We start from the raw sequence: 20692 nt of genomic DNA on the forward strand, positions 1-20692 counted from the left end.
CTTTGGCAAATCATATGAGCCTGATTTACCCGGATTGTTTTTCGAAAAGGTCCAGACGAAAAATGTTTGCAAATGGTTTAGGGTATTTTTCATCACAAATCGAAATTTCTCGAAAAGTCATTTTTCGAAAGTTTGTTTATTTAATTTACTATCGCCGTTCCTCTGGTGGTTAATTTGGTATTTTCGCAAATAATACGCTATCAGTCTTTTTCAATGAAAACAAATAGGAATTGGCAATTGATGACCGATGTCATGAATCCTCCACAATACGTGTATAGTATGAAGGGGTTGAACGTTGTCCGACGCCATCTTAAAATTCAATATGGCGGCTTCCACTTAACTTGAAAATGTTGTAAATAACTTAAAATCACATGAATCCCCCAAAATATGGGTATTGATTGAGTGAAAGGGCTAAAAAAGTAGATGAAAATGACTGTCTGGCAAAAATTGAACAAATAATGTAAAAATCTGAAAAATATACCCGATCAGAAGAGAATAACAAAATTATATCAAGATGAGATATTTTGATAGTCAATTTTTTCCTATCAAAATGAGATATAATTTAGTACTCGTAGGATGTTAAAATATCTCAAATTATATCAAAAAGTCTTTGCGATCACAGCAAAATTATATCAATTTAAGATATGCTCCTTTCAAGATTATTTCTCGTTCAGATAGCATAATTTGATATTGGGCAGAACAAAACCTATCAAAATTATAACTTATCAAGATATGAGTACTTCGGGAAAAATTTCTAGTGGATTGTCAATAAACCACATTATATGCTGAAACCATGCTCCATTTTTGGTTTCCCGAAAATTGGATTCAATTTTATGGATCTGTTGAGCGAAATTCATTATTGCACGGTTTGGGCCGTTGACTTCGATGTCCGTGTTTCATAAAAAGTTGTACGTATATCAAAATATGATATAATCATTTTATTTTACGACAATCCGAAAAAAAATCTTTATCGTTAAAAATGAGCTCAACCCCATTCAAGTCTGTCAATCGGAATTAGATATAATTCAGATGAGAGAAACTTAAAATCGAAAATTTTGAGTACTTAATTATAACTGAATCAGATGTAAATATCTTGATGAGATACGTTTGGGTTATTATTTTGACATGCTCTCCTGATCGGGTATACAAAAATATGACTAGTGTTATAAATAATCTGAAAAAAATAAAGACAAAAACATAACAAAATTGTGGAAAAATATGAAAAAACTTTGACTAAAATTTGACAATCAAATGACAAAAATCTGAAAGAACTATGACAAACTAAAAGTGACAACTTTGAATTAAATACAACAAATGTGGTAAATAAATTATGCCAAAAATATGACAAAAATATGAATGAAAATTGACAAAAAAATTTACAAAAATGACAAACATATGATAAAATTATGAAAAAATATGACAAAGGTGGTAAAAATATGGCAAAAATTTGACATTAAAATGACGAAAAAATATAGCAAATGTGCTAGAATGTGACAAAGTTCTGTCAGAACTATGACCAAAATCTGGCTAATAATGAATAATGGGATAGAAATATCACAAAATTCTTACAAAAATGTGTCCAAAAATGACAAAATGATGACCAATACGACAATAACATGACAAAAATTGAACAAAATATGACAAAAATCTGAAAAAATAATGACAAATACGCCATAAAAATATGACAAATGAGATAGAATATATAGAAATAAAATATGACAAAATTCAGACAAAACAAGAGCTTGTGATTTATGTAGCTCAGTTGGCAAGTCAGTTGCCTCCTTTTTCAGTAATTTTTCAGTAAAACAAAGCTTTGTCAATTTTTATCATAATTTTGTTTGCCGAATTTTTCCATATTTGTAATATTTATTATTTATTAGGTATAGATTTTCACATTTGTCATATTTTCCATAACGTTGTCAAATTTTTGTCCATTTTTTTTTTTAGTTTTGGCATTTTTTTAATATTTTGTTCATTATTTTGTAATTTTTTTTTATAGTTTTGTCAGATTTTTTTTATTTTCAAAATTTTTGCCATCTGTCATATTTTTATTTTTTTTTTTTATTTTGGTCATGGCTTTGTCATTTTATTGTCAAATTTATCAAATTTTTGCTTTATTTTACTCATACTTTTGTCATATTTTTAACATATTTGTCATATTTTTCTCATATTTTTTCATAAAATTGTCATATTGTTGCCATATTTTTTCATAACTTTTTTCATATTTTTGTCATAGTTTTCTTAGATTTTTTTCATGCGATTTTCAGTTATTTACAATATTTTTGAGTTCAGCGGAAGCCGCCATATTGGATTTCAAGATGGCGTACCATAGTGTTAGACAGCGGAATTCGACTTCTGCTTATTGAGTTCTTTAACGCTATACGCATATTTTGGCTGTTCCATGAAATTTTCAGTCATTTAAGGCATTTTAAAGTTAGACCGTCTTTTTTTTATTTTTTTGTTTAAAGGAGTTTAACTGCCAGGGTCATTCTTTCCTAATACCGAGTTTTTGATTTATATTCTGCAAACTAATTTGCAAAGATTCTTTCACGTGAGATTAATTTATGCAAAACAACGAAGGATTTTTTAAAGTGTTGAACCGCTTCGCAATTCGCGTGCACTGTGTCTTTCAATTAGGATGTCTTTTAAAGGAACATTTTTCGTGACGCAAAAATCATTTGGGAATTTCAATTTGTACTCTCGAAATACTGATTCCGTAAGACGTAATATTACGCGAAAAAAAAAGAAAACATGAAAGGATGATTCGAAAACGTCAACAAGCAAACAGAAAAATGAGTCCAACAAAGAACATTCAACGAATTCATGAGTTTCCTGGCGACTACAAGTGTAGATACCTGAGATCTTCCTTGGTCATGTTGACCTTCCCCTCGGGAAACACGTGCACCCAGTGGCCCAGCTTAAGCTTCTCAATGCACAGATCGACGGCAGGCTGATAGACGCCAGCGCCCCGCACAACCGGAATGCATTTGCCGTACATGAAGAACAGCGAATGGTACTTGTTGGTGAAACAAATATCATGAGCCGCCATCGACCACCGGATTACGTTCTTGTTGCATACGTTGCGCAACTTTAGCAGACCTAGAAATGAAGCACGGGGAAAGAAAAAGGAATAGTAATGCTAATTAGTGACGAACTACTCTGGTGGGATCCAGGGGTGGGCGTGAAATGTTACGGAGCTTCAGCAGTCCTGTTTTATTTAGTAGAAAGGGAATGCAGAAGAACAATAACAACAGAAAGTATTACCATTATGAACATAAATTTCGCGAGAAAGTGTGGCAGTCGTACGAAATTTAGCTTGACAACAATCTCCTTACATTCACCACACTTTTTCGTCAAAAACAAGCATACATAAAAGCTGAACAAGCTACTCAGATATAAAAGGGTAACGGCTCATCATACTTTTAATAAACTTTTATAAAATTAAAATAACAATTTTACTGAACAAAACGAAAAGTTACATATTCATAAAAAAAATCTAAGGAATAAAACAATTTGAAAAAACTTCAAATCTAAGATTAAATTTTAAAAAACCTAGAACAAACTTCTGAGTAGCAAGTTCAAATCATAGTTAATCACGGGTTGTGATGTACAATAGCTAAAATTTCGCCAAAAAACTTACCCCACATTCCGGGATCATCGAAGCACGAGTGATGATTGGATACGGTCAGCAGCGGGATTCCCTTGGGTCGGTTTTCCAGTGCATCTTCCAGCACTTGGATGTTGTGGACCCGGGCCTTGTTGAGCCATACTAGAAAAAAAAGAACATTGAAAAATTGGAACGTTTCATACAATCAGCTTGTTGGGGTCCCACAATTACAAAAAAGCTAAAAGTTTTTTTTAAATTTTCGCTTATTTATTTGCCTTTTTTATGTTTGAAGTAAATAAGACTTTATTTCTACAACAAATTGTATATTTTATCTAGATTCACAAGTTTGCTGAAAACATGAATAAAATTTAAAATGCTTTTGAAATATGAATTTCACAAAAATCAATCTATTTTAAAAAATTTTATGTACGTAAGAACCCACCATTGATAGGTCTACTGACCCGAGTAGGTACAGGAAATCTCGATGGCACGTTCAAATATTGTACATGCCTAGCTCACCAACAATATTTGCAGTACTATCAAGGAGTCCGTTAGCACTGGTTTAGGATACCCGCATACTAAAAAACTATATCTCAAACAGTATTTACGGTACACCAACGGCTTCAGAAAAAGTGATTGTCTCTGTAAACGTAGCTATTATATTGAACTTTAGATCGACAACGATAAGAACGAAACATGAACGTTCATGTGGAAAAGTGACGGTATCTGGTACGGTGGATAAATAATATGAACGATTTACTTCAATTTTTCAATAATGTAAAAATGATCTCGAACCGTTAACCATAGCGTCCATGACTTACGTCAAAAATTGGCCGAAACGCGGATCAGAGCTGCCAGGTGACTTTGCAAAAAATCAGCATACATTTATGAAAATATCTATATAAAACATTTTCATTAAATTAAGAATATTAATACCAAGCAGCATTCAAGTTCAAAACGGTCCAATAAATCCAAATTTTTAAGTTTTCTTTAGAAATCCTGCAAATCATTTTTTTAAAATTTGGTTCAGCTGACTAAACGTACCTTTGTTGGCCTGCAGTTTACAACTAAAAACACCACTGATACATATGAGTCAAAGATTATCATCGGTTGAAGTTAAACTATTTTATAATTGATTTTTTTTTTCATGTCATCATCATTTAAATATAAATTAAGCTATAATTTAAATATTTTTATGAAAACCAGGACATTTTACAGACCATTTTTCAAAAATCAGCACAACTCAAGCGTTTTTGAAAAATCAGGACGGTCTCTCAAAATCAGGACAAATCCTGAAAAATCAGGACACCTGGCACCTCTGACCGAAACGCGTGTCAAGGAACAAGAAAACTTCAAGAAGAAGAATAATGAAAAATTTTCCTCATCCGAACCAGACGCTTTTTGTTCCAAAATTTTGGATTTCTTCCGAATCTATTTGGAAGTGCAGCATAACGGACCATAAAATCAAGGTAAGAGAGGGCAATTCATATTATTTGATAACTGAGCATTTACCATTTCTTTTTCCACAGGTACGAACAATGTCAGATGATGAAACACTCAAGGCAACTCCAGCATCTTCGAAGAGAAATAGAATGCTTCTAGCCGAACTACCATCCCTTGCCGATCCTTCCGAGCACCATGCGGGTGCCGGAGGTTGTTCTGGAAACTCTGAACGGCATTTCGTTATGGAGCACATCATATATTCCCGGCTCAAATTTCTTCAGACATGAACGGTGTAGTCAGTTAGTGCTGAACAGGTTCGGCTTTCACCAAGAAAGGCAAAAAAATGCTCATAAAATGTAAGTTAATTTGCAATAAAATTTATAATATTTTGAAGTGATAATTTGAATTTTAATAAAAAATAATCCGAAATTTCCATTGAACTGTCAACATATTATGTATGTGTGCGTGTTGCATTCACAAACGTTTCCATAAATCATTTGCTTAGCGTTGGATGAACGTAATGTAGAATCGTTACAAAACTTTTACCTAAAAAGTTAAGCTACGGGGTTGTAATAAAACTACAATTCGTAAAATCGTTTGCCAAACGTTATTTTACGCTTAATAAAACCGTCGTTAGACGTTTTAAGCAATCGTTTGGTTACAATCCACATTTATGCGGGTAGGTATGAATTACATACTCTGTTGCAACTGTTCGAATCAAATTTATAACTATTAAAAGGAACCCAAGCATCCTTCTCATGATTCCATATTTTCCGAGATACTCCGGCTGGCTTTATTCCACAACCCATTGTATATCAGTCTTACGTTCGTTTGATGACCTATCCAACCCCCCACGAATTTCCTTTAAAAGAGTTAAGCTTTTTTATATTCCATAGTTAATAAATCATCTAGTTTTATCGAGAAAATATATTGGTACAATCTAACCATTTCTGTTGCATTTGGTTTATACTCATCTCTGTAAATTGTTATTTATCGAGCCCTTCGTCCGCCCGCAAACACTCCCATGCTAATTCATCCGAATTCCATAATTCCCTCTTCCATGTAAGAAAATAATTACCTTCTCTCGTTTATTCTGGACAAAATTTAAGAAAAACTTAGTGTAGTGAATAATAGTAATAAATGAATTATATTGAAAAAATAGAAATGATGTTCAACATAGAATCTACTTGGTAATTTGTATCAGTGTACAGAATGGAGAAATGCTAGTTGCAAAAGAGAAATAGCAAGTTGCACGTTATTCGAGAGAGAAATAGTATACATACGAGTATATAAAATGGGAGAAAGAGAAAGAATGTTGAACGGAGTATAATGTTATGAAAAGATGTTTCCTTCTTCAGTTTGAACAAGATTGAATTAGGCTATGGTTGTCAGGCGTGTTTCGCTGCAGTTTACGGTGAGTGAAGTGGTGAAGATGCGGAAGGTCTGTATTCTGAGACCGTCGGTTACGACACTTAGCAAGCCGCAACATGACGTAATCCGTACAGAGAACCAACAACAAACCACAATCTAATTTTATCTTCATGACACCGCGAAATTATCGTTAAAGTTCATTTTTTCCGGTTACATCTACCCGGATGATTTTACATTTTTAGAGCAAGTTCATTGGTGTTGGGAAAAAGTGGTAGAAATTTCGACACTTATAGCTCATTTTGAAAATTTTATCATGCAAAAATGTTTTCAAGATCTTTGAGCGTTGTATTTTTTACAGCACTGTTAGAGCAAGTTCACTGGTTGAGATGGAGTTGGAAATTTTGATGGTTTACAACACATCACAAGACTTTTGCCGTACACCGGTGTTGGGAAAATCTGATATTCGAACAGTTTCGCGCTGAAAAATTTATATCGTATAACACTTTTTGGCTGAGGGTGATAGAAAAACACGATGTTTTGCAACACCGAACCGAGTGATAGAGCCGGCGTTGCTAAACAGTATTCGTGCGTGAAACGCTTCGGTGCTGCCACCTTTCTTATGTTCGAAACCTCGGTTAAAGGAAAAAATATAAATTGAGCCAATTTAAAATTGTAATGTTATTTGATATTTTCATGTTTTATTATTAAGTATCATAACTAAAATTGATATGAATTAATATAAACAAGTTACAAACTGTTTAAAAATTACAACCAAATTTTCATAACCCATGGCCAATTGCGCGAACCATCACTTTTTTATCGACAACATGAGGCGCAGAGATGCCAGACAGCTGTATAATTCATTTCGTTTGTTTTGTTTTCGTGGTTTTCAAAAGTTAAAGTGATTCGTTTTAGAAAAAAAATCCGTCGGAATGTTCGGTAGAAATTTTTTAACGCCGTAGTTTATGGCTCCATCAGCTTTAGAAAACGGAGCTCCTGCGGGTATTCGACAATCTTTAGAATCTTTAGAATTTCCTTCCGAGATATAAAATGCCAAGGGTTTGGTGTTTCACGGCTTAGATTTCCTTAGTATCCTCAAAGTGCTAACACTATTATTTGAATTCGATGGTTGAATAAAGAGAATTGATTAAAATTTTCAAACGGTGAATTCAAATTACAAAATGTCAGTAAAATTACTGAAAAGCAAATTCACTTGGCATCGCTGGTCGCTTTCGATTTTATACCTTCGTATTCTATCACACCGGTGGACGGCCAACATTTTTGTGCTATATTTCACGATAGAAAAATTCCCATCTGTGCTACAGCTGTCAAAATTCCTACCACTTTTTCCCAACACCATTGGACTTGCTCTTACTATTTCAGCCGTATGTGATAGAAATCGAGCTATTTTTGCATCACAGCATGCGAAAATAGAACACGTGTTGTATAAAAAAAATTGTAGGCCGAACTGAATTGAGGATCTTGAAAATGTTTTTGCATGGTAAAGTTTTCAATATGTGCCATAAGTGTCAAAATTTCTACCACTTTTTTCCAACACAGTGAACTTGCTCTTAATGATCATAAAGCTTAGTTCTTTTAGAAATGGGACAGTTACAAATTCGTGTATCTCAAAAACCGTTCGTTTAATCTAAATACTTTCTATGGAGGAAATGAAGGTAATCTTATGACAATGTATGAACAAATTAAAAAAAAATATTTATCGTTTGTTTTTGCAAGAAAATATCCTACTTTATTCTTAGTACCTCCCATCGGCGGGCGCACACTTTTTTCAGCCATGATATTGATTAGTTTTTCAAACTTATACTTCGTCTAATCTGTATTTGAGGTGGCTACATCTCCTTCAATTTCTGCTACTTTTCGGTCCAATACTTCTCTTTTAAAAGAAACTGAGGTCAATTTAGTGGATACAGCTGTTTCGAAATTGACAAAACTTGATTATTGTTGAGCCTCTTGAAAGGCTGGCAAATTCTGACAATAACGAAGTAAAACCATCATAAGATTGAACTTAAAGTATAATCGGTTAGTATAGATCGTGGGTTGCGAAAGATACATACAAGAATACTCTTCTTGGACTATTAAAAACAGCGAAAACCGAAGTTTTCGTTTTGAAAATTGTTGTTTTTTTTTCCACAGGAGCAGAATTTTAGCAAATCATTATATTTTAAACAAAACAACCAGCAAATACATACTTTCATATGCTCGGGACGCAGCCACGAGCAGACATAGAATAGAATTCAAACGATGGAATTTGTTTGAAATAGGGTATTTCATAAGCTTTGTCGTTTATCAGAAATCATCTGTTTCATAGCCTCGGTACTGGCTAAACAGCTTACGAGCTCTGGAACAAGCAAAAAAAAGTTGTTTGAGGTTAGGTCATTAGGCAACACTTTCAGCTTATTGGACAAAAAAGAATTTGAAATTTCAGCTTACTACGCTTAGTTTTTCGCTTATACAAAATTAAAAATGCTGCCTGGCTTAGTTGCCGATCATGTGCTTCACTCCAATGCTTGATTTGAACTTTGTGGACATTTTTGACAGTGTTTGCATACTTTTCCTCCACTCAAACACAGTAATTCTTTGAAAAATCAACGGTTTTGTCAGTTGTCAATATGATAATGATGGATTTTGAAGGAAACTGTGCAAATTTTTTTTTCTCTTACATCATGAATACCTCAAAAAACGCGTACATTTAAAATTTGGAAAAAAAAGGTCGGATACTACTTTTTACAGGCAGCAAAATGCTGTCAAAATTTTGAATGTCCGATTACTAGTATATTTTTCATATATTTTTCGATATCGATATTGTCCTACATAGTTTGAACTCATTCGGAAAAGCATGTAAGAAATATATACAAATTCGAATCAAAACTGATTTGAAGTTTTAAAAAATATTTGACATAATCTGATTAAAAATTTTTGTTGTTAACAATAATAGTTCAAAAGATATTACTTGGTGAAGTGAAGTTATCCAAGATTGATTTGTTAGTGAAAAGCTTAAGGTTTGAGCGGAAATCGAGGCAACATGGTTAAAGCACTGACCATACTGACTGGACACTCGATTTCGTTTTCTGAACAATTTTTCCAACAGTACGCAATATCGATTCCAGAGTGCGCATCAATCGATTTGAAGAAATGGTATCCCAGTTAGGAAATGCCACCCAACTTAAAAAATAGGCAATTTCTACGATAAAATCGGTACATTTTTCCTACAGGGCATTTTTTGTCACATTTTTCAGGTTTGCCACCTGTCGTCGGTATTGCGAACCTTCAAAATCTGACAAAATAAACTAGACAGAAAATGGTTGAATTTTTGTTCTAAGTGTCATGTCAGTTTGATCAGTGGTTAAAGTGATTTATCGTAAATCGTAAATTTATCGTAAATGAAATCAGTGATTTATCGTAAAAAAAGGGGGGAATTGTGTGGTAATTTGATGTATTCTGTGGATATTCAGGTAGGTTTGTAAAGCATGAACATGGTAAGATGGTGGAACATTAATAATTGCATTTCATTTCAAGGTATGAAGGATCAATCAACTGGCAAACTGGTCAGGAATATTCACGGATACCGAAATACTTGTATTAAATTTATAAAACTATCTATTCTATGAATGCTTAACTAGTTGCTTATAGTTGATTGAAACATTCTTCCAAAACTAACTCGTACAGTGAAACGAAATACATTTATTTCACAACAGTTCACACGAAGCCATGGTGTGGAATATTATAAACCCTGCGGAAATCATACTTTCATAAAACTGCGGTGAATCCGTGCACCCATGGTGATCAACATACACGGAAAATAATAAAAAGGTAAAATTTGCCGAGATAAAAAGTTGAATGCTTGTGAAATCCAATAAAGGTAACTTTTACCTCAGCGAGGTGAAACTCACCTCACAACGTGGTAAAGTTTACCTGAATCGAGCAGACAAAAAAGGCAGAAATCACCTAGAAAAAAAGGTAAATCCAAAAAAGGTCAAGCCTACCTCATAGCAAGATGCAGTTTACCTGAGTTGAGCAGAACAAAAAGTTACAATTCACCTAGAAAAAAGTAAATCCAAAAAAGGTACTTTCTACCTCTTCGAGGTAAAGCTTACCTCGTAGCAAGATGAAGTTGATCTGTATTGCGCTGAACAAAACGGTACAATTCACCTCGAAAAAAAGGTAACTATTTTTCGAATCCGTTTATTGAGGTTAAGTTGTTTTTTCATTCAGGAATAGGTTTTGTTTCGTGCGCAATACGTGGAAATAGGAACAGAAAGGGAAATTTTGCATTAGATTTCATTTTGTTGTGCTAGTTCTCATCATTGAACTATATTACAGATTGACCTACTGAGCTACGAATTGTTTTCCTCATCATTCCGGAATAGCCAATATTATCCCCCAGCTGGCCGGTTGAGTTGAACAGAGAAGAGATGGAATGTGCTAGTTGTAGTAGGATTCAACGGCCATGGTGGCGTGGAAGGACAAGTAAAAGGCAGTGTTGATGTCCGAGAGGATGCAAAAGTGTTTTCATCCGACAAAACGGAACATTCAAGAAAAAAAAACGGAGTTCACCAAGCGGTATCGTCGGAAGGAAGAACGTTATAGAAACATAGATTCCTAAAACATTAATCACATAGGTAATGAAAACGTCTTTCTTATACAAAAATTAAATCTTGAATGAATGTTTGTCTTTGTTTCATTGATTTTGGTGACTAGCCAGAACAGCTTTTAAGAGTTCAAGAGAAAAAACCTTTTTGGACAGTGAATGGGAAACCGATAGAATGCACATTTTGGGTTAGTGAATCCAAAAAAAATGGTAAAATTTACTTTTTTATAGGTGGAAAGAAAAACTGTACAAATCAGCTTTTTGCTAGGTGATCGAAAAAATTTATCTCGAAAGAGGAGTGGAAAAAAAATTACACCAGTTACTCGGTAAATTTCACCTTTTTATTATTTTCCGTGTACATACATACATACACGCAAAATAATTTTGAAATTATTTGTACGGTATTATTCACGTAAACTAAGATCTTGATGCATCATATCGATTCTACGTGAATTTTGGTTGTAACATCAGTGTAGCAAAGACGCCCCGGTAGCCAGTACTTTACTTTCACATAACTGACTCATGAATTTCACGTAAAGTCTAACTGGATGATTTCAAATCCGTTTTGTGCATTTTTCTCCAGCTTGCGGTGGTAAATTGAAATTAGATAGAATATGGAATTGTGGTTCGCTTACTTTGTTCCATGTAATGAAATTTTTTGAAGCCGTTGTGCCTGTTGTCATCATGATCGGATATTCATCTGTTTTGGATTTGTCGTACTAAAACGACCCCAATTCTTAATTGCAATCAGCTAATTTTTGTTTTTCATTTTTCTGATAGCAGTGGCTCTGGATACAAGTGCTATTCCGTTGGATCTGATTATTACCTCTCGTTCTTTTCTATTCACATAATACTTTTTTTTACTAATTTATACTTTTCAATTTTAACAGAGTTCAAAAAGAAAGCTGCGTTGCAGGATGTCCAAAAATAAGTGTTTTTTATAATGTCAAAATGAACAAAGATAGTGAAAATAAATTTAATTCACAACAAAATCAAGTTTTTTTTAATCATTAGGAAAAATAACAAAAACAGGAAGAATAAAAACACCCTTACTTTCATTCGGATATTAAAAACATTCCTCGTGGCTTTTATAAACAAACCTAAATTATGTAGTTTTTCACGTATCCCCAACGTGCGGATTATTTTGGGTGTACATACCAGACATCTATCAAACATCTTCCAAGTGTCGGAACCTAACAAAAGAAAGGGTTGCCGATGGCCGAGGTGTTATTGATGACATTTTTCATTGAGTCTGGTTGGCAAGGTTGCCAATCACCAGCGCGAAAACTTCGGATTTCAACTACATTGTCAATAAATTAACTCGAGGCTAAGATAGCAACAATTTCTGATATACGAACATATGAGTCAACAAGTTCATTAGTTTTTCTTTTGAGAAAAAAGGAGATGCACGTAAGTACCTCTGTGAGGTTAAAATATGTGTATAATATTGACAAGAGCGTATACAGCTGGCATTCATTTACTTCAAATCACAGCTCTTTACACTTTGTATCACGGCGACAGTTTTCCTGTTTTCTGAACGCGTATACTAAACTGATAAACAACCGGTTACAAAAAAGTTGATACCCAGTAAGTAGTAAAAAAAATATGTTTTCCCCAGTTGTTAAAAAAAAAGAAGACCACAAAAAAATCAAGATAATCGAGCGTAGCTCCTTAAACATGTTGATTTAAGTGTGTGTCAAATTTTTCAAACCGAACCGATATGGATCAATTTTATTACATTTGTCACGAAATCTGTGTAAGGATGAACCTATCATACGGTCATTTCCAAGGTTTCAAGAATTACTGTGAAGAATATTACTTTCTATTCGTTGGAAACCTAGATATCGCAAATACCTACAACTATCGCGACCGGAAAACCGATTTTCTCAAGAATTAGAATAAATTTGCAAATCGTAACAAAGCCAAACAAACAAATTGCAACGACGACGTTCGGTACACGACGACTCGGTTTTGATAATGACGACGGTGCAACAACAACAAAAAAAAACTGTTGGAATCGACGAATGTTGTCGTAAGCTCACGGCGTATGAAAACAAAATCAATGCGCTCGTGTGTCTCTCATTACGTTTTTCCACGATCCGCGCGGCATTTAAAAACAACAAAAACAAAACCGACATCAGCTGAGGTGCAATTTCTTGGCTGTTGTTGGTGGTGCATCAACGGTTTTTCTATGGCGCGCCATAAAGAGAGAGTAGGTACTGAATGGCTGGTCTAAATAGCTGGTGCCCACCCCAAATAAATCCCGCGCCGACAAACGACTCTGCTCTAGTTCCGGCGATTGCGATCACCTGCATGGGTACACGAAAGCAGGCCTCTGGGTAAATTGAACACTAACGGGCTAGCGGTCTTGGTCGTGGTCATCGAACGACCTCCAGCAAGGCGTCACCGTCGTCGGTCGTCGTCATGGCATGACAGTGGACAATCGCTTTCAGGGTCAAGTTTAGACTCTATAGCCTGTGCTCGTGCTGTATTGTTGTTGTTTTTGTTGTTGCGATATAAACGTTGCTTTTCTTTGAACGATCACGCTTCTGCCTTCTCGGCGAGCAAATTCGGAGTTCCTTCCTCAGTTCGCGAGTAGGTAATTGCGTTTCGTTTGTTGTCGCGATTAGGTTTGCATCAAATTATTTAGTCTGATCTGTTGATCTTTGTTCGGGATAATGCGGGTTGTTAGAGGCATCGCAACTGACCGTATAACAAAGATATTAAGATTTAACGGGACCGAAGTGATGATTTTTCATGGACTATCAACATTCTTCTAATATTGTTAACGAGATTATGGCTCAACCGATCTAATTTACTCCTAAGGTATAAGTATTTGAATAGAACTGAGCTGTTATAAGTACTAAACAATTCAATTTTCGTAGATATCAATTTTATTTTTCGTTGATATAAAATAACTTTAAAATTAACGTTGAGATCTGGTGTTGTCTCGAAAAACAATTTTTTGACCGAAAATCGACACCCTTGGACAGAACAAAAATGTCCAAAGTGACAGAAATCATTACAAATGCTCAAAACTATTAGAATTTCGTTAAAAACCTTTTGAACAGATTGATTTTTTTAATAATGAAAAACTAGGTAGGGGAGAGTGGGGTAGCATGGGCCATGGAGAAACGTGGGCCACTCTAAATATCTCAGCTGTGTGTTGAGATAAAAATCTCAATCCAACTGTCATCGTCATCGCTTTGCGTAAGCATGTTTTTCTATAAATGGTGATACGGTCAAAATTCGGTCGATATCAACTTGACGTATTTATAATAAATTAAATAAATTGAAAAAACCTGAAAACCTGAAGGTGTGTGTGTGTGTATAATGTTGCTCCTATTTTGATTTTTGGAATTCACTCTTCAGTTGTCAAAATGCCGTCCAAGGAAGAAGAGCAGCGTATCAAAATTTTGCTCGCGCATCGCGAAAATCCGAGCTACTCGCACGCAAAGTTGGCAAAATCGCTAAAAGTTGCCAAATCAACCGTTACAAATGTAATTAAAGTGTTCGGGGAACGTTTGTCGACAGCCAGGAAGTCTGGATCGGGGGGGAATCGAAAACCGGAAGCCGCAAATAAGCTGGGCGTATCGTCTACAACCGTGCACTGAGCCAAAAAATGAGCTGGACTATCGACTTACAAGAAATTGGAATGAATAAACCCATTGGGCTTAAAATCCCGGAAAAAAAAGACTTACAAGAAGGTAGTGACTTCAAATCACGATGATAAACAAAATACGACGGCCAAAGCGCGATCCCGGAGGCTGTACACGACGAAGTTTGACTGCGTGGTAATGGACGACGAAACCTACGTCAAAGCCGACTACAAGCAGCTTCCAGGACAGGAGTTTTATACGGCAAAAGGAAGGGGAAAGGTAGCAGATATTTCCAAGCACATAAAACTGTCAAAGTTCGCAAAGAAATATCTGGTTTGGCAAGCCATCTGTACCTGTGGCTTGAATGTTGTTAACTTATGTACGTATCATATGCATCTTTTATTCAACAAGCCTAGAAAAATGTATTTACATAATTAAACAAGCACCCGCAAAATTGCATCCGTGGGAGACTTAAAGTACATAACAAAAATATGCTTATGGTCTTAGTTTTGTCATGTTCTTTCACGTGGAAAAGGAATTTTTGACGAAACATCAATAAGTCACACAAACGCAACCAATTTGCAAATTATTTCTTGTGGGGAGAATCATGGGCCACATTTTTGGGGTATCTTGGGCCACCTATATTTTGGTGATTTTATACACATTCAGCACTTAAAATACGTTAAAGCGCTGATGTGGTCTAGTGGATAGACTGGCGCGGTAACCCAGGCGTACTGGGTTCCCGGTATCGGCAAGAAAAACTTTTGGGTTCGAATCCCATAAGTTACCAACAGGTAAGATGTGTTTCATTGTTTAATAATCATGAATTTCAGAGGGAATGCATCTGGGGTTAATCTGAAGAGACTATTGCAAGCGGAGTGGATTGCCAACCATTGTAGGTTTCTGAAGGTTGGATGCCTTCCCTCGACGAACCATCGGCCGTGGAAGCCTGAGAAGCAATTCGAAGGCCAAGCCACACAGACATAGGCTGGACCTTGCTACCGATGGGGGAACCATACATACATTCAGCACTTAAAATACGTTATTACTATCTGTAAAGTTTTCTTATGCTAAATGAAGAGTTATGAACAATGTTCTGTGCATCTTTTCTAATGCGATAGTGACGAACATGAATCCTATATAAGGAATTTGGCCGAAACGTTCGCGAGCCAGGTTTTAAGAATTATTCGATCATATATCTAATAAGATAACTAGCCCAAATCCCATGTACGGGGGAGTGGAGGTGGGCCATCATCATCATCATACACAACTCTCTTTTATATTTCCTCATCTAAAATTGCTTTTAAATAACTAAATGAATTATGAGATTTCAGTTTTACGTCATTTCATAAAATTTGCACGTTAGGATTTTGTGGTCCACCACATTAGTTTTTTAAAACAGTCAGAATTTGGGAAAATAATGTATTTAAAAAAATGTCTAATGATACCTCAAAAACGCAGAAAATCTTTTCATTTATTTTTTTTTCTTTTATAATAAAGAAGTTATGGAGCAAAGAAAAAAAGTGGCCCATGATACCCCATTCTCCCCTGCCTAAATTGTTCCAACACGATGCATTGTGAGGAAAAATTCAATCAAGGTTGAGCGAAATTCATAAAACTAACACAGGGGAACAACATGTATGGTGCCTATGTTCTAAAAATTGATTTCTAATATTTTTTGGCGCCTTATGATTTCGCCTATCATCCCGAAACCGAAAAAAAGCAAGTTCATTTATAATAGCTGATTTTTGCATTAAATTTATGTTTATTCTCAGATTTCAGTTTTTCAACTAGGTACATTTTTACATTTGATGAAGTGATACAGCATTTTTCTCTTTTCAGCTTTGTTTCCGTTGTTTGATTAATATTTACAATGTTCAATCTTGGATAAATTGTTTGTGTTGACCATCTTAGATCATCTCTCTATACGAGAGCGGAATAGTAGTTTTGGTCGATCATCAACCCAAGATAGGTGACTTCAGTAGACCACTCAACCCTTGTGCCGTTCATAGTTACAACGCAAGATAGGGGAGGAACCAGTTTAGGGGATTGCCTGTGCAGGAACAGAATAGTTTGGGTTTTAGAGGTGTTTATTTTTATTTTTCACTCATTTCCGTAGTCAACAAAGTTGTCAAGGCATCGCTGCAGTTTGTTAGTAATTTCGCGAAGTTTACTTCCTTTGACGGCAATTGCAGTGTCGTCCGCGAATAGAAAGAACACGCAGCCATCGCCAAGTGATGGAATGTCGGAGGTGTATAAGCTATAGAGCAGAGGGCCAAGAACGCTGCCCTACGGAACTCCTGCGCACACCTGCCGGAGTGGCGAACGTGATTGATAGAGAACCATTTAAAGACACATTAAACGACCTTTGTTGAAGATAGTTATTGATGATTTTTGTCAGATGTTTTGAAAAATTGGAGGTACAAAGCTTTTACACAAGCTCTTCGTGCCAAACTTTGTCAAAGGCTTTCTCGATGTCTAGTAAAGCCATTGCTGTAGACTTGGAAACAATCTTGTTCCTCCAGATGGTGTTCATTACCCTCACTAGTTGGTGGGTGGTAGAGTCAGAATGGGGGTAGGCTTAATAGCGGCACGTTATCCGAACATACGGGAAAATTGTGCCGGTTGGTAGTTTTAAGGTAGAGTAGGGTCTTTTCCGGGTTTGAGAATCGGAACAATCTTGGCTTTCTTCCAGAAGCTTGGATAGTAGTGCTGCACTAATTCTAAACACTTGTTAAAGATGGTGCTCAACAGCAGGTAGGCTTTGGTGTTAAGCTTCTGTAAGATAATGTTAAAAACTCCATCAAACCCGCGAGCTTTTATGTTCTTGGTAGCCCTCAGCGCTTAGCTCACTTGTTCGGCAGAGATATTGTCTTCCCGCCAAGGGTAGTTATCAAGGGTGTGGACGCATTGAGCAACCTGACTCACAAATGGACTGGCCATCTGGACAATTGCTGTCTCTACAGGTGAAATAAGCAGACAACCACTAACTTTAAAAGGGGAAATTGGTTTAGGGTGTGTTTTAGGTACTTTGGTCACCTTCCAGAATGGTCCGGGACGTTCGTCCAAGTTTTGGATAACACGTCCAAAATTTTCGTTTCGGAGTGAGTCCAGAGATCAACTTATTTAGATCGGACACTTCTATAATACGATTCAGATCCCCGATCCTCTGAAACTGGCGTCTACGGACATTGCGAAGCCTAATAAAAAGCTGGGTGTGGAGTCAATAGCAATAACCTTACCCATCACAGGATGCACGTCTCATCGGCCACGGCGATCGCTCGGTGTAGTTTCTCTAGAGCCCGATTGCCGAGCCCAGTCGACTCGATGGAAGTCCTTGTGGAGTTGTGGTGGACGCCGAGCTGCATTGGAGCCAATACTTGCCACCACAGGGTTGTGATTAGAACTATAAGCTTATAAGCTTATAAGCTCGTTTTGCACCTCTGGCTTGGAGATCGTGGTGTAAGACAGGAAAAAATCCAAAGTCGAGGGATTTCCCGCCCGGGAAACATACGTTGGTTCGTCCGGAAATTCCACTGTATAGAGCCCATGATGCTAGTTGTAAAATAATAGCCGACCGTTTCGGTTTTGGTGATAGTTCCGCCATGCTTCGTGGCGGGCGTTGAAATCGCAGCTGGAGTGTGTGATAACAGTAAGGTTCCTGGAAAAGTGAGCTGCCAACCCGTTGCTGACGAAGCACTTACGTGGGCAGTACACTTCAATGAACCGGACGTTTCCAGTCGTTGTCTCAACCTCTACACTTATGATTTCGATGATGGTGGAGCGAATGTGCGGCATGATCTTAAAGTTTTTATTCCTTTTCGTACAACGATGGCCATACCGCCCATGAAGATGATGATGTGAACCGGCAGCCAGAAACTGTCACCGGGTTTTAGATGAGGAAGTCAGCAAGCTCGATGGATTTTGCTCTAACAGATTAAGCTTTCGTGGAGATCTTTGGTTCCAGGTAAGTACAGTGATGGGTTTAGGATCCATACTGAATGATGAACTTTCTTAGCACTTGCTTAGGCTTGTTGCGGCACACCGGCGTCATATGCTCCAAGATGTTATTGGGCGGCAACCAGGGGGAAATGGCAAACTTGTACCAGCGGTGGGACCGGTTGATGTTGGGTTGATTGAAGGTTGCGACCGTGGCTGTGGTATCGGCTTCGATTGGAGTGGCTGAAAATCCTTGCTAGTAAAGCGCAAGGGTTTGGTTTAGCTTTGCCGTGATTGATGAGATGTTGATACCTCTTTTCGAATCTGTTTCTATGTTTCTTGTTTTGGACAGCTCCTGTCGTCGCCTTGATAGTCAGTTGGCACACTTTACCGTCAAATCACTGTCTTCCTCGGGGCACTCCGAAGAAATATGTGGCAAGGCGCATCGACTGCAGCGTGGCATCAGAAAGCGACGGTACTTTTCCCAGCGGATTCGGACGACTAGGAGGGTTTGATCCGCTTTGAGACCATTTAATGTGACTGTACCCTTCGGAAAATGAACCAGGAAAAGGCTGTTTAAGTACCGCTTCACTTGCTCGTCTTTCCTTTTGATCCTGTAGATTGATGAAGGCACCAGCTCGTATCGATCCTTCAATTCCTGGCCAATCAGCTCAGCGTCGAAGTTTGGTAGGCCCCGGATAACAATCTTGAACGTTTTGTCACCAGGAATATTGTGAGTAAAAAATTCCATTTTTGAATTTCTCAAAAATTCTGTAGTCCTCTCTGGAACGGATGTGAACCTTGCTGCCTATTACACGCAGTTCATACTCAGCGGATATACCTATCGAGGCAAAGACGTTTTTAACTACCAATGGGGACAGTTGCATTTTCACCGGTGAATCGGCGGTTTTGATGTTTTCCATGGAACCTCCGGAGTCACCTACGTCGCTGACTAGCACCGTCCGGTGGGCCACGTTTCGTCTTCTTGGTATTATCCATTGAAACGGGGTCAGTTTTCGAAGGGCTTATTCCTGCCTTCCTCTTCTTTCTCGCCATCGTTCAATCTCTCAATTGAGCCAGTCAATGATGGGTCAGATAAGAAATGTTTCACCAATACGGACATCGAAATTAAACATTAAGGTATTCCATAAAAAACAATAGGATTTTCCATCGTGCGTGCCTCCAAAAGTGCCCTTACCTTTAGGAGGTTCGACATTCGATTAAGTGTTTCATAATTTTTCCGCAAGTATTGAGCGTTTTTTCTAAAAAATAAACATGAGAGAGGTTGCTCTCGGTGATTTAACTATTCAATGCATTAAATGGATGACAATCTATAACTGATTGATTGCTTATCTTCTGTCACAAGTCGTGCGGGGCAACTCCGAGACATCGGAGTGACGTCATATGAAATTCTCACAATAGCCCGATCTTCGAAGTAGGTAAGGAAGGGAATATCGAATGTAAACAGAGCGAAATAGGTAATCGGTAAACAGATGGGAATTATCGACATAAGAATTATTCCGGTAGCCACCGGGCGTGATTTAAAGCTTGAAGGAAGCCGATTACTTGCACCGCAAGGGCTTCTGTACTGTAATTGATTAACACACTTCTTCTGGAGCTGCTCTGGATCGGATTCGGAAAGTTCGAGATCCACCTGAGGTTTAGTAGAAGATTTTGTTCAATATTTTTTTTTAAGTTTTTTTATTTGATCTACTGTTTTTCTAAAACTTTTAAAGATGGAGAAAATAAAAAGTTAACTTCAATAAAAAAAGAGTCATTCAGTTAAGTATCCAATCGTAATAATAATCCCAGAAATATTATTACTGAAGACGTTTGAAATTATCTTCAAAGAAAAAAAATCAAAATAAATTAATCGTCATCGAACCGTCAATAACGTGATGTGCTGTATCAGAAACTTATCTCTACAGGTACCGAGTTTTGACAGGTTAAGCCTACATCACACAAGCTCGACAAAATCTTCTATTCATGCAGATATTTGGACTGATTTTTCTTAAACGAACACACACGGTGAAATTATAAAAAATTTAAAAAAAAATTAGACAGAAAAAGTGATAGATAAATATGGATATTTAAATTTAATCATTTGTAATATTTGTTGACATT

The 20692-nt window shown here is 36.6% G+C and overlaps 1 protein-coding gene across 3 annotated transcripts in view; it reads right to left on the reverse strand.

Annotated features, from left to right (window-relative positions):
• Nucleotides 1–20692, reverse strand: part of LOC129751321 (tafazzin) — a 47225-nt gene that overhangs the window by 15532 nt on the left and 11001 nt on the right. For 2 of the 3 annotated variants that reach the window (XM_055746755.1, XM_055746753.1), the window contains 3 exons: nt 3641–3769; nt 3194–3208; nt 2856–3099 (listed from right to left, as the gene is read on the reverse strand). In XM_055746755.1, coding sequence (XP_055602730.1) covers nt 2856–3099; nt 3194–3208; nt 3641–3769 — 388 coding nt within the window. The remainder of the gene's footprint in view (nt 1–2855; nt 3100–3193; nt 3209–3640; nt 3770–20692) is intronic. The other variant, XM_055746754.1, reaches the window with a different exon arrangement.

Source organism: Uranotaenia lowii, chromosome 3, assembly GCF_029784155.1.
Source record: "Uranotaenia lowii strain MFRU-FL chromosome 3, ASM2978415v1, whole genome shotgun sequence".
NCBI lineage: Eukaryota > Metazoa > Arthropoda > Insecta > Diptera > Culicidae > Uranotaenia > Uranotaenia lowii.